This window comes from Pinus tabuliformis, chromosome Q (assembly GCF_031772625.1).
Source record: "Pinus tabuliformis cultivar Carrire ecotype Pingquan chromosome Q, CPIR1, whole genome shotgun sequence".
In the NCBI taxonomy this organism is placed as follows: Eukaryota; Viridiplantae; Streptophyta; class Pinopsida; order Pinales; family Pinaceae; genus Pinus; species Pinus tabuliformis.
This window is the reverse complement of record NC_142296.1, coordinates 972,882,207-972,897,151: the sequence shown is the minus strand read 5'-3', so window position 1 is coordinate 972,897,151 and position 14,945 is coordinate 972,882,207. Positions and strand designations below refer to the sequence as shown.

The window sequence follows — 14,945 nt, the reverse complement described above, 5'->3', positions numbered from 1 at the left end:
GCCACTGTAAAGAATAACAGAATTTAACAAATATGGAAGACAAGAGGAGCATGTGGTCGGGTGCGAGTATGGGAGCTTCCCTAGCGCAACTGCACCCTGACATGGGGTAGGCCCTCCGAGGTACAGTTGGTACTCGCCTATAGCGACTAGGACCGTTCCCTGCAAATCCTCGACCATTCGTCATTACGCTCCCTCCATTTCGTTGCGATCCTACCTTACCCCTGCAAAGGTGATTGAACCCTATCGCTCATCAGTTTTGCGCTATCATTTTGGGTTCCCTCCTGTGACGGTTACTCCGGAAAACGGTGGCAACTGGCATAACCCCCGGGGCATCAATGGAGACCAACCTAATAGACTACTCTGAGGACCCCCTCGAGGGCATATCCATTTTTGGCAGGCAGTCCAGCTCCGAGGTTTACTTCCCGTTTAGCAGAGAACTTACCGAGGTTATCACTCCGCTTCCGCCACTCACGGGTCAAACCAACGCAATCATCGATCTCCCGGAAGTGCCAGCCTCCTGGCCAGCCTCAGTCGTCCCCCCCTTGGCACCAATCCCCCATCAATTCGCTTCCAGGAGCTCTGGCCCTGATCTGGCAACTGGGTCATCCGACATCTCCTCTCTTCAACCCTCTGCAGCTTCACATTTCCCCTCACAGTCTCTGCAGGGAGAGGCTCCGCCCTTTCTTGCTCCCTCTTTTACGCCCTCGGCTCCTACTCACCCCTCCGGCTACTACTCAAATGTCCCTCCCCTCCCGGACACTTTCCCTGCTGACCTTGACCCGTCGTCACCAAACCCTAACCCTAACCCTCCTAACCCTAATCTTGAAGAAGACCAAGGGTGTGCAGAGGACGCGGAGCCAAGACTTGGTAAGAGGCAAAGGTGTGTTAAGCCCAGGGCACAAGAAGTTTTTATCGACTAGGAAGAGGACTTCCAGTGGCAAGATACCATGGACATGGTGGCGACAGTCCTGGTAGGCAGAGTTAGGGGACAGAATTACTCTGCGACAAGACTTAAGCAGTGGGTCGCGGAAATCTGGGGCCATCATTTGGCCAATCTGCCTTTTGTACAGACCTTTGTCCGTGGCTGGTTTGCTCTGCGATTTGCGCGAGCAGAACACACCAATTGGGTATTATCTTCCTTCTGGCACATCGAACAGGCCCCAGTAATGCTAAGGAGATGGAGTCCGCTATTTGACCCAGACAGAGAACAGCTTGGGGCTGGGCCAATTTGGGTTCGCCTCCCTGGACTGCCACTCCATTTCTGGACCGAAGACATCTTCAGGAGAATTGGGAATTCTTTGGGCACCTATCTAGACTATGATAGATCTTACCTCTCTACTGGAATCATGGCCTATGCGCGGATACTGGTTCACCTGGACATCAGAGGAGGGTTGCAGGAACAAGTCACCCTGCGATGGAGGAACTACAACCGCACCCAGATACTTGACTATGAGGGGGTCCCCTTTCGTTGCAGATGATGCCACAAGGTGGGACACCTCTACAAGGATTGCCCTCTACTCGCGAAATCAAAGGCTGGCAACAAGGGGAAGTCATCTCCCTCAGCAAGAGCTCAGACACAGGTGGATCACTCAGATGAGGCAGAGCAAATGGACACTGATGCAGCTGGATCCAGGCCGGCCTTGACAACTCCGAAGAAGCGTGGGAAAACACCTCTTCGACCTCCTTCACCTCCACTGACCAGGTCTAAGGCGGCCGCTAGAGTCGCGCTATCTTCGGGTATGTCTATTCCTAACCCTTGCTCTGCATCATTTACTAGTACTTCTGCTCATAAGGATAACACTATGGGAGCTTGGCAGATCCCGGATATATCGCAACCCAGTCTAAGTCACCCTGTATGCCCCCTCAATTCCCATGTGCCTGTTACATCTTGTACTCCCCCCACCACCTCTGAGGAAATTCCATGGGAATTGAACCCTGGTATCGACCCCACCCCCCACAGATACCACCTCCGCTCACATTCTCGGTCACAGGCTCCAGATGCTATAGGCATTGGACTTGACCCTCCCTCCACCACTCTGAAGCTCCTGCGAGGCAGACCTTCCTCCCTGTCAAAAGCTAAACAGAAGGCAGGAATGGAGGTGGCCACGGGTAAACAACTTACTCTCGAAAGGGTCCTTAGAGCGCAGAACCCCCTGGCGCCGTCTCCACCATGAAGGTCCTCTCCTTCAACTGCAGAGGGATTGCTAGTCCCGAGAAAAAACTAGCACTGCGAAGGCTTCTCCAAAAGGAGTCGATTGACATGGTCTTACTACAAGAAACCCTGGGTGTTGCTGATACCATTTCCCCTCTATTGGAGTCCATGCTCCCAGGATGGCATTTCCAAGCCATTGATGTAAACGGACACTCAGGGGGCATCGCCCTGGGATACAATCCTCGCTTGATTAAATTGATCGGCACTTGGGGTGGTATCGGGTTCATTGGGGTGGATATCTACTCGACCGACCTGGGATTAGAGATCAGACTGTTGAATGTCTATGGGCCTTGTCACAACCGGGAGAATTTCTGGGAGCAGCTACTGTTGGCCAACATCCTGCAACCTGACAACATCATTCTGGGGGGAGACCTAAACTTCTCTCTGGGCTTCTCAGAGTCATGGGGGCACCATGCACAAGTTGACCCCTTATCGGTCTTCTTCGAGCACCTCCTAGATCCACACAGTCTCATTGATATCCCATCTGCCAAACTTGTCCCGACCTAGAGGAATAGAAGAAGCGGGGAGGATAGTCTGGCCAGGAGACTCGACCGTTTCCTCATCAAGGAACGATTCCTGGAGCAGGGTTTCACTTATCACCAGTGGGTGGGATCGGGTGGACTATCAGACCATCTGCCGATATATCTTGACATCCAGGGCGATATAAGCAAACCACGAGCCCCTTTCAAATTCAACTCCTCCTGGTTGAAGGATAATTCCTACACCTGCCTCGTCACAAACTTTTGGAAGGCCCATCCACCTGCTGCCAGAGGGAACATCACGGAAGGGTTTGTAACTTTGTTACCAACCTAAAGGAGTTGAAGAAACTATCTAAGATATGGGCACATAAAAAGAGATGTGCAGAAGAGCAACTGTTAAAAGATATTGAATTAGAAATTTCCGATTTGGAGGAAAACAGTGGGGGAATCTTCCCATCAAATGAGCTCAGGGATAAGCTCACAGACTTAACAACCAAACGAGGAAACATACTTAAGGACAGGGAGGAAACCTGGAGACTACGGAGCAGAGCGATATGGCTGAAGGAAGGAGATGATAACTCTAAATTCTTTCATAAATTTGCAAACGGAAGAAAAGCTATTAACACAATCTGGAAACTGACAAATGAGCAAGGAATTGAGGTGGACACCTTCCCTCACCTGGCCACTCTAGCTACCTCACACTTCAAACAAATCTACCAGGCCCCTCCCATTGCCACCCTAGCTGAGGTCATCAGGGTTGCACAACTATTCCCCCAGTTTATCGAGCATGAGGATGTTATGGACCTTAATAGAGAAGTCACTCTTGGGGAACTGGAGGCCACCCTAAAATGGTTTAAGAGGGATAAGAGCCCCGGTCCAGATGGTTGGTCAGTGGAGTTCTATCTGGCCTTTTTCGATATACTAGGGCAAGATTTACTCAAGGTCATCGAGGAATGCAAGATGACTGGCCGAATGCATGGGGCCATCAACTCCACCTTCATCGCCCTCATCCCCAAATCAAACAACCCGTCAACTTTCAATGATTTCCGGCCCATCTCCCTGTGCAATTGCATATACAAAATCATATCCAAAATCATTGCTAATCACCTCCACCCTATACTATCCACCCACATATCTTCAGAACAATTTGCCTTCCTACAGGACCATCAGATTCATGAAGCCATAAGAACGGCCCAGGAAGTATTGCACTCCATATAGACTAAGAAAATCAAAGGTATGATCCTTAAAGCTGATCTATCAAAGGCTTTCAACCGGGTAAGTTGGTTATACATCAGAATGCTCCTAACTCATTTAGGATTTCCTGTGGGAGTTATAAAATGGATTATGTGCTGCATTACTAATATACCCTTTAGTGTCCTGATAAATGGAGCTGCATCTCCTTTCTTTAGTTTTGAAAGAGGACTCAGACAAGGATGCCCATTATCTCCCCTACTCTTCCTCCTGGTCATGGAAGGGCTCAGCAGATTGCTCAAGGATTTGCACCTTAGGGGTAGGCTCTTGGGAATCAGGATCTCGGACAGATGCACGATAACACACCTCCTTTTCATGGATGATGTGTTAATGTTCCTTAATGGGGGTCTTGGAGATCTAACCACCATACAACACGCCATCAATCTATTCAATACCGCTACGGGCATGATCATTAATAACTCAAAATCCACCATTACCGTTTCGGAATGCTCCCCTCATGAGATTCAGTTTGCACTACAAAGGTTCCCTTTCACCCTGCTGCAGCTAGATGAAGGCCTTCGGTATCTGGGATACAGGCTGAAGCCGCTCGGATACAAAATAGTTGACTGGATATGGTTGATTTCTAAGCTTGAAAGGAGACTTAATATATGGTATCACAAGTATCTCTCCAGAGCCAGAAGACTAGTACTCATCAAAGTTGTCCTAGAGGCCACCCCTGTATACTGGATGTCACTTGCATGGATTCCAAGGGGCATTCTCAATAGAATACAAAATCTCTGTTGCAGATTCATGTGGAAAGGCAAACAAACAGGGAGGATTTTTGCGTGGGCAAAATGGGATCTGTTGTCTATCCCTAAGAAATGGGGAGGATGGGGTATAAAGAAACTGGAAGATTTCTCCTCTGCACTTGCGGCCAAGCTAGGGTGGCAATTAATCACCACTAGTAGCCTCTGGACCAAAGTTGCATCCTCTAAGTATATCGATCCATTAAGGTCGATGGACTGGCTGAGACAGACAAGCTGGAACAAATCTGGGATCTCAAACATATGGAGAGCGGTTTTGAATTCATTGCCACTTATTCGTGACGGCCTTACGTGGAGAATATCTGATGGGACATCTGTCCGTATAGGCCTTGACCCTTGGATAGGATGTGGGAATGCACACTTACTACCTGAAGGATTACTCCAGAACCTAACTGAGAAAGGCATCACACGCATCTGCCACATTGTGGACCAGGAGAGATCAACCTTCCTGCACCAAGCGTGGAAGTCTACCCACACCCTGCTCTTACCTCTTCATTGGCACCAACCTTGGAGAGCATACACATCGGCCCTCACTGAGTCTCACATCCATATACTGGAAGGGGAGGATGAGATTACATGGGCTATCGCAAAAAATGGCCGGTACTCTCCAAAAGAGGGGTATCTACATCTTGCCAATAGACACAAGCCACTACACATTGATATATGGTGGAAAGGAATGTGGAAGCTCAAAGCCCCCCCTCGAACAAGATTACTCATGTGGTCCATCCTGAAGAACAAGGTCCCAACTGGAGAAAACCTGATCAAAAGGGGGCTATATGGGCCCTATTGGTGCTGCCTATGTAAGGACAACACTGAAACCGTGGATCACCTATTCCTCTCGTGTCCCATCACCATCGACCTCTGGAACTCCATTCTCTCACACATCCCTTCAACCTCCACATGGAGAGGACAGACCACAAAGGAGGTATGGGCTAACTGGTGGACATCTGCATCTCCGCAGAAAGCTAGGAACCTCCCCCTCCTCATTAGCTGGGAAATTTGGATAGCCAGGAACCGTATCATTTTTCAGGACTCCGCCCCTCATTGGCCAACCATTATAGCCAGAATCCTCGCCGACTACAGCATTATACCTGAGGATGATGCTAACACTCCTCCCAGAAATATCATCCCTGAGACCATTGATCACTCACAACCTTGGGCATATTTTGATGGATCGGCACAAGAGACAGGATGTGGGGGAGGGGCTGCTCTATATTTAACAAATTCCCATTACTACCATATACAAATGGGACTTGGAGATGGCACTAACAACTATGCAGAACTCATCACAGCAAAAAATCTCATTCAATTTGCAATTGAAAAAAACTGTCGAAAGCTTCAAGTTTTTGGTGACTCAAAAATTGTTTGCAATTGGATAAACAAATCTACAACATGTCATGCTTACACATTGAGGCACATATTGGATGAGGTACATAGATACATAACTTTTTTTTACAGTTTTGCATGTCACCATATCTACAGGGAACGGAACACACTCGCTGACAAACTTTCCAAAGAGGCAGCGATCCGGCCACGCAACCTCTGGATGATTCAGGAGCAGCGAGAAGGGGAACACTACCAGTACTACCATCGCCCATACATGGACCATGCAGCACAGGCTCAACAGGAGCCTGATATCATCTGATATGCGACCTGTTATTTTATGTTTATATTTATCTAGCTTATACATAAACAGTTCATGTTACAGGAATACTCTCTGCGTAGAGTAAACAAAATTTTGAGTTTTTAAACAGCACTTTTTTAAGGAACTGACTCCCTGCATGGAGAACATAACTGCAGTTATTTTTTGACAGGCACACAACCATTTATATCATGCATATGCACATAGCATCTACAACATGTAATTTTCCTTATATTAATGAAAATTACGATTTTTCCAATGGAAAAAAAAAAAAAAAAAAAAAAACAGAATTTAAAAGTCCTACATTTGTATGTGGGATTTGAGCATTTAGTTTTACAGTTATCCATTACTTAAACAAAATTATAAATTTCACATCTATCCTTGTCATAATTAAAAGAGACGAAGAATGCAGAATAGTTGCAACATTACTCGCAAACAACAAATTCTCTTGTGATGAGAGTTTATGTCTTCATCTTTCAAAAATGCATTACTTGCTACATCCCAGGAGGTCATTTCTCCACAAATGTATTACATCTGAGTATCCTTCAATATTGCTTATTGATTGCGATTGTTATGTGAAACGATGAACTCACTAACTCAAAACTCATGGCCTGGACTGACTGCGTCATGACCAGCCTGATTCTCTTCTGTATATACTAACTCTCACTCTATACTCATGTAAGAAAGAGGGATCACACTGGAACCTAACAGTCTGATGATCCCCTGGTTAATGTACTTGAATCTCTTTCTCACATTGAATATGATGCAATCCAATCCAACCCTGAATGAATAGGAAACCTTAACTTTCTAGTCTTTTCGAAGAAGACATTGTCATTGGATAATGTCAAGATCAACTGGCTTGCCACTGTAAATTTCAAGTAACTTTGTGGCATGAGGACTACATTTCACATACTTTCCAAGGAACTGTTGCTCACTTAAAAGAAAAACAGAAGTGAGATTAGGGAGATGCTTCGAAGGTTGCATCGCACTAATAGATTTCAAAACTCTGATGAGGCTTGATTCTACACTCCAAACTACACAACAGGAGCTTAGAATGTATTAAAAGAAACTTTGCAGGAAGCCCTAGAGTATGTATGAAATCGTCCATGATTTTCTGCACTTTATCCAGGGAAACATTTAGTATGATTGGGTTCCTCCTAGCAAGCTCCTTGATATCATCTTCTGAGAGGCCAAAACTTACCAAATGCTTCAATCTCTTTTCCAAAATTTCAGGCCCATTACTAAGGATTAAAATCTGAGATGCCCATTTGAAAACCTTGGATACGTCAGTGTCTGATCCGAACAGATTTCAAACATACTGGATGTTCAGGCAAAGAGTTTTCTCTAGATTGCAGCTAAGCAACCTGGGTTGTTGGGATATGGCATTTCCGAACTCTTGTGCAGTAAGGCCCAACGTTTTCATCAACTCAATCTTGGGTTTCAACTTCCGATCAGCATTGAGAAAAAGAATAATTGGGGTTCTGGTAATGATTTTCCTTACCTGATCTTCTATGAATCCTGAAACTCTCAGTAAATGAACCGCTTATTGGCGTACATGTGTGGATCTCCTTCTGACCAAGGCTGGCACTCTTTTAAACATAGTTGAGACCTCAGGCTGGCACAACCCAATGTCATTGAGTGAAAAATCTGACATGGGGCATGCAGTGTCCGCTTCTGGGGAGCCTGTGGGCCTGCCATTACTAGCAGCAGTATATGTAGAAAGCAAGGATAGTCTTAACAAAACAATCCGTGGAAATGATGTTTCAGCAGCAGCAGCCGCCAGGTGATGAAGAGGAGATTGTAAGGATGAAGCAAAGTAGTTGCAGAACATGGCTATTGCACAAGCGATGAAATTAGGGATTTGTCAAAGATAGTGGAGATGGACTTCAAGCATGATTTAACCATATCGTGATATATATATTTTTATAAGGGGTATTTTAAAAGTTTTATTTTGAAGTAATTACTTCCAATCTTCTCATAAATTTAAATCCAATAATATTTTGAAAAAGTTAAATAAGAATAATATTTACTAGCTCACAATTTTCAAAGGGAAAGTATTCTACCTCAGTAATAAGTATTATTCAAACAAGTATCTTTTGCAGAGATGTGACAACAATAGGCCAAAGGCAACAAAAATATCAATGATTGTCTTTTATAGCCCCACATCCATGCCTTTCATTTGGTCATCCGATTTTTATGTGCAAGAGTTATTAAGTGCCAAGAGGAGGTTGGTGGTTTTGGAAGTCAAAGAGCAGGAAATAGATCATAAAATTCATGTAATAAGCACTGCAAATCAATCTTTAGTAGAAAGTAATAAGGTTTTAAAGGAGTAAATGGCACTGTTGCAAGAAGCTCGCTTGATAGGGAAGACTTAAATGGCAACAAATGAAGGTTGGCTTGCAAATCATAAAAGAATCTGCAGTGGAAAGTAAAGATTTGTTGAATTTGAAATTATCTCAAGATCAAGGGAAAGCGGTTGCCCAAGTAGACAATCATGAACTGAAAGAGAAGAAAAGAAAGGAGGTTTTACAGAAGATTCCAAACCTGGACACAAGTTATTAGCAATTCTACTAATATGGAAGAAGAAGCAAACACTCTGGTTGACAACATGCAAGATAGAGAAATCAAAGAAAGACAAGTCAGAGTAGCAAACGTAATTACTAAAGGTGTGAAAGATTATGGAAAATATGAATGTACTCTCGATCTTGCATGTGACTTTTTAAAAGACATGTTGCTTTGGCAAGGACAAATTTTCCAAGTGTGGAGGGTGGGTAAGATTAGTGGTGAGAGAGCTAGGCCCATAAAAATCCTCATGTCGAGCATGTGTGACAAACAAATTATTCTAAGCAAGAAACAACTCTTGAGGGGCTCTTGCTTTTTCTAAATGAAGATTTCACTATCAAGTAGCAAGAGGAAACAAGGAAGGAAATGTTAGAGGTAAGAGCAGCAAGGGATGAGCGAAAAGGAGCATGGTTGTACAAAGGCAAAATTTGTAATAGCCAGTTTTGGACCTGATTCTAAAACAGAACAGCAAGTTGGTAGCAAAGAAATGGAAAGAAATCCTTTAGCAGGAAACTATGCAGTGAGGTCAGTATGGGCAAATAGGGATGAAGACTCAACTTTGAGTCTTGTATGTCAAAAAAAATAGCAATCAAGTGTTACCCAAGTTTCCTTAAGTTTAGTTTGTTGGAATTGTAGAGGTTACCCATTGAGACGAGGACCTGGGTTAGGGCCTATTGCTGACGATAGAGACATAATTTGTCACATAGAAACACATGAGAATGAAGGGTGTAAGACACCTTTGTTTGAAGGGTATTTGAAGATGGTAATGTGGAGCAAGGCAACAGGGAATGGCAATGATACAGGGATATCATGGTCTTAGTGAGGGAAAAAGAAGTTCGTTTCATTTGGTTAGACAAAGACTCAAATAAACAAATCATTTGGTTTAAAATATCAGAAAATGGAAATATCATTATAATTGTAGCATGTTATTTTTCTCTGCAAGTTTCAGAAACTTACAGAAGTAGAGGGCTTGACCACAAAGAACATTTTGCAGCCTGCAATGTATTGTTGACTAGATGAAGTCCTTTTAGTGGATGATTGCAATGCTAGGATGACAAGAGAACAAGATATCATTCTCTATTGTAAAGAAGATTTCCATCCTATTTTCCTTACAGAAAAGAATAATCATTAGTGGGAAAGAATTTTAGAAGACAATAGAGACTACAATCTCTTTAGGGAGCAGTTGCTTACTCTATGTGGGGCATTTGATCTAGTCATTTGCTATAGTTTGGCGAGATGGGCGAATTCTAGTAATTTCACCTGCACTACCTACAATGGTGCAAGTATAGTAGATTATGTGATTTGATCGCATGGTTTGTGTGAGAAAATGGAGGAAGTTTTTATTGGTGAACAACTTTTGGATTTAAAATCTAATCGCAAACCAATTTAGTTAAGTTTATGTTGGACTAGAAAGAAGCAACTTGGGATGAAAACTCAATGTATTCAACAACTCTCTAAAAGGTCGGAATTCTTTTGACTAAAAAAATTTGTCATACCTTCAAAATAGCACCAAAGAGGCTTTTTGAGAAGGAGAAAATTCTGCTCCATGGCCTTCACAATCACGAGCTAACACATTTAATCGAAATTGCACTTACCAAAAAAAGGCCATAGCAGAACATATTTATTCTGTCTTTTTATTTTATTGTTAAATATGATCTGTGATTCTAAGTTATTATTGTCATGTTCCCTTGGGGCATTCAGAGCATCAGTTTAAACTTTACAGTTAAGCATACACAAAATTTAACACCGCAAACATTAGTATGTAGATCAATAATGGAGTTTCTGAAAATTAACCTCATACTCTGATTTCCATCTCTGCTCTCATCTTTACTGCAATAGTATGTGTCTAGTACTGCCACCTAAATTTCATGATGCGCTAGCAGCTATAACCAAAACACCTTTGGAAAATAGCTATTAAGCCACTGTTCTACTCTACTCACTGCCACTTGAAGACAACTAATTCACTTCCAAAACTTCTAGAGGGTCATTTTAGGAAATACCTGTTAAGAGATGATTTTGTTTTTCTTAATGTCGGAACAAAACTCAATTGACCACAACTATAATTCAAATTTTCATATTTAAAAGAACACCAGCAACTAAAATTGGGTCTATGAGATGAGAGACAGGTTGAGATGGTCAGATGTTTGATTACAATTGGTTCAGATGGTCAGATGTTTGATTACAGTTTGAACGTCTTTGTCGCCACGACCACTGCAATTTAGCACCACTTTAGTTCCATCAGGTAGAGTAGGACAAAGCTTTTCCAAATAGGCCAATGCATGAGAGGTCTCCAATGCTGGAATTATCCCCTCTAATCTCGACAACCGTTGGAAAGCTGCAGTCACAGAAAATCAATGCTTTATCACAATAGTTTTAGCAAAAAATCAGATTTTCATTATTTATGAAGATTCCATAATATATGCATGATAGGCAACCAAAAAGACCTTGGCAACCGATTCATGAATGTTTGAAAGTACCAAAAACCAGATATCGTTATGCTCACACTAAGATCCACACAGAAGCTAATGGTGACCAAGCAGTCTAAAGTCCAGATGCATTAAGTGATATGGGGGAAATATAAAAAAACATTATTGTTTGGTTTCATCCTATGTATTGTGGATGAACCATCTCTAGAAGGGAGGGAATTCTTGTGACCCTCTAGTCAATATAAGGGATCACTTCTGTATGTAAATAGTAGGCAAGTTTAGCACTTGGCTCACATGAGTAATGAGTGAGAAAATAGTATATATAGAATATTATTATAGACACGAACACCCACAGATGTAAATGATCATTTGATATTGTCACCTTTCAGGATTATTGAGGGATATTCTCCTCGTTAACTACTCAAATTGTATTTGAAGACTTGTCAGAGGTTCCATGGGCAAAGCACATTCAGAAATATTCCATCATCATCAGACCATGCCAGAATTCCAAACTTTCAGAATTCTAAAATTTCATCTGCTTCATATCTTCAGTCTATGTATTCCAGATTCTGCAACCCTGCGGGGATTATGTAAAAATGATTCTAGTATGATGAAAACGAGTCATGTAAAAGGCCTAGGTAGCTTAGAACTATACTAGCAAGCAAGTTCACTCTATCTAGTTTTTTTCTCAGCCCATTATTCGTGTTTTCTGACACTTATAATCAGTTCGAGTTCTTCTCTCATATATACCGCAAAGCTAGAGTGTGGCTTCATGGTAAAGTCTTAAGTGAGTCCTACTATCTAGAATTAATGTATATTACCTTACTAGATCATCTCTAAAATTTCCCAGAATTCGGTTGAGTCTAGGTGCCATATTTTAATTATTAAAAATTTCCCACTAGTTGGGATTTTTAAAAATTATTTGATGTAAAATGCAATAAGTGTTGTCTATAGCACTGTTGCACTAATCGCGATTTTATCACAATTATATCATAAAATCACGGTTTTTTGAAACCGGCGATATTATCGCACGATAAATACATGTATTTTTTTCGGCGATTTTTATGAAAAAATCGTGATTTTTTCATAAAAATCGCGATTTGACCTGAAAAAATCATGGCCCTTACCAACAGTGCGTTATATAACAAAAATCACAATTTTTTTTAATTCATTTGCACAGCAGACAATGGCACGCCAACAGCGACAGAGTTTTGGAGTGACCTCTTGGTCGTTTGGGAGATGAATCCACTAATTGGAGGAGAAAAATGGAGTGAGAGCTAAGGAGGAGACAAATTTTCTCCATCAAACCGGTATGGGCACCAACATTTTGTGTTTTATAACTTTGTTTTGGTTTTTTTTCTATGTTTTTGGTTGGGTTTGAAATCTGGATTACTTATTGTTTATCAAAATAATTCAATGGGTTATCAAATATTTTTTAATTGATTTGAATCTTAATGGGGTTTTTCATTTTTGTCATTTGATTTTTCATTTTGTTTGTTAAAATTTCTTAAATTGTCAAAAATTCCATGTGTTTTGTTATAACTTATGTTACTCATGTATGTAATTTCTTTTTAGTTTTTGTACAATGTAAATTGTAAGTTTGTAACTTGTAAATTGTAATTCTTGTTTTGCCATAGGTTCACCGAATCACCATTCAACTTCAAGTTCAAAGTTCAAAGTTCAAAGTCAAACATGCCAAGTTCTTTGCCGAACGCTCCACACCCTTAGCTCCTTGCTCACAGCTCAATGTATGCAAAACTGAAAGAGAGTAATGGTAAATGATTGATAGAACAACGCATTTTTATGCCCGTGGGTTTCCCTTTCTTGGGATTCGAATCCCAAAATCGTGACACGAATCAGACACGATTCGATGGTGATTCGAATCCTAGAACGTGACACGTGCAGGATTCGATCGTGTCAGGTTAGGACATGACGGGTCACGTTTTAGGATTCAAATCACCATCGAATCGTGTCTGATTCGTGGGATTACGACACGCAGGCCATTTCCAGCGAATCTGGTTTCATAGCTTGCTATATGTTTCTTGCACTTCCTTGTATGTAGATTAGCTTGACCAAATTACTTGCTTTGAAGTGAGGTTGAGTATTTGTATATATACATGTTTGCTCATGTCCTTTAGGCCGACATGATTACTAGAAAGAGGGTCGACATCATTACTTGACTTCTTCCTTCGTTGTAGGCCGACTTGAAGAGGGCTAGTGACAAGGTCTTGGAGGATGACTTTACATAGACAGGTGTGACTCTTTACAATGTGTAACATGTCTTCATTACATGACAATGACTCTTTGTACTTTTATGACTAGATGACAAAATTCCCAAGGGCTCTCAATGGGAGCCTATACTAAAATAAAATCTCTTGCTCGTGAAACACATAATGCAAGAATTACAATAATTTTATTTTTCTTCTTTACATCTCTTACATAAAATCATAATTACATATCATTATGAAGACCGAACCTAGTTACACTTTACAACAGTGCCAACGCAGGCCAAATGATATATGGTAGAAGAGAGGCCCTCCTTATTGATTTGTGGTAGCATCGGATGTGCTCTAGCCATGAAAATTGGTGGAGATGCTAAGGCACATAAGATTTCCAAGACCCATAAATGGTTTGGGGAAATTCCACCCGGTTGGGGAGATCTTAAAATAATTAATATTTTTAATGGGATTCATAAGTCTAAACTTAGGAAAATTAAAATATTAATGGATATTAATATAGAACTGGGTGAGAATGTTCGAAATGACATGGATCAAGCTGTCGATTAGAGACTTAATCTTGGTCGTTGAAGACTCAACAAGAAAAGTATAAGAGGAGGTTTGAGGGTCAATTGGAGATACACCAAGTTGATCAGTGAGTTCGATTTTCTGGAGCGGGGTTTGCTGAGAAAGTCGAACAAGTGATCTGTTGCAGCGAGGGGCAATGAGTACATAGCAGAGAGGTAGAGATAGTGTCAGAGGGTCAGCGCAGAGACCGAAGAGGCTGACACAGACACAACTAGAGCTACGCAGAGGCCGCTAGGGACTGCGTAGAGGCAGAGAGGCTTTTGTGGGTTACGCAAAGGAGCCAAGAGCTGACGCAAAGAACTAGGAGGCTGACGCAGAGGCTTCAAGAGCTACATTGAAACTAGCAGGGCTGACACAGGGCCAAGAGGAAGCGCCGGAAGGATTTTCGTGGGGCAAACTCTATTGGGTGAGCCTGAAAATATCTGTCTCCGAGAAGAGGTATTATTGTCGTGTGACAATCTCTATTGGGTGAGCCATTTATGGCACCCTAGTTGTACTCAAGAATCTGCATAATAATAAAACCCTGCACCGGTTTTCCCGCATTGGGTTTTTCCAGGGACGATTGTCCAAAAATAACGATGTCCCTTGCGTGTTTGTCTCAGTTATTTCAGTTGCTAATCTATATATGTGTTAACATTGCATTTGTGTTTATTTTCAGTGTTTATATTTATAAATAACTTGTTAATGAAAAGAACAAGTAGGAGGCAATAAACTAGATAATGCAGTAGGGATTTCTGAAGTGTCAGACTTAGAAATTTCAACATGGTATCAGAGCGTAGCAGATCACAGGAGAATTGAAGGCAAC

General features: G+C 42.0%; 2 protein-coding genes across 3 annotated transcripts in view; one reads left to right on the top strand and one right to left on the bottom strand.

Annotated features, from left to right (window-relative positions):
• The first annotated feature begins 947 nt into the window (after positions 1-947).
• LOC149222735 (uncharacterized) lies at positions 948-1,478 on the top strand. The gene has a single exon (XM_089387661.1). It carries the CDS (start codon positions 948-950, stop codon positions 1,476-1,478), a length of 531 nt encoding a protein of 176 aa, XP_089243787.1.
• Positions 1,479-10,673: 9,195 nt separating this feature from the next.
• Positions 10,674-14,945, bottom strand: part of LOC149222734 (tryptophan synthase beta chain 1) — a 76,788-nt gene continuing 72,516 nt past the window's right edge. Inside the window, exons 5-6 of one of the 2 annotated variants that reach the window (XM_089385605.1) lie at positions 11,063-11,245; positions 10,674-10,910 (exon numbers count right to left, since the gene is read on the bottom strand). In XM_089385605.1, the coding sequence (XP_089241731.1) occupies positions 11,070-11,245 (176 nt within the window). In that variant the 3' untranslated portion in view covers positions 10,674-10,910; positions 11,063-11,069. Of the gene's footprint in view, positions 11,246-14,945 lie in introns of both variants that reach the window. The other variant, XM_089385604.1, reaches the window with a different exon arrangement.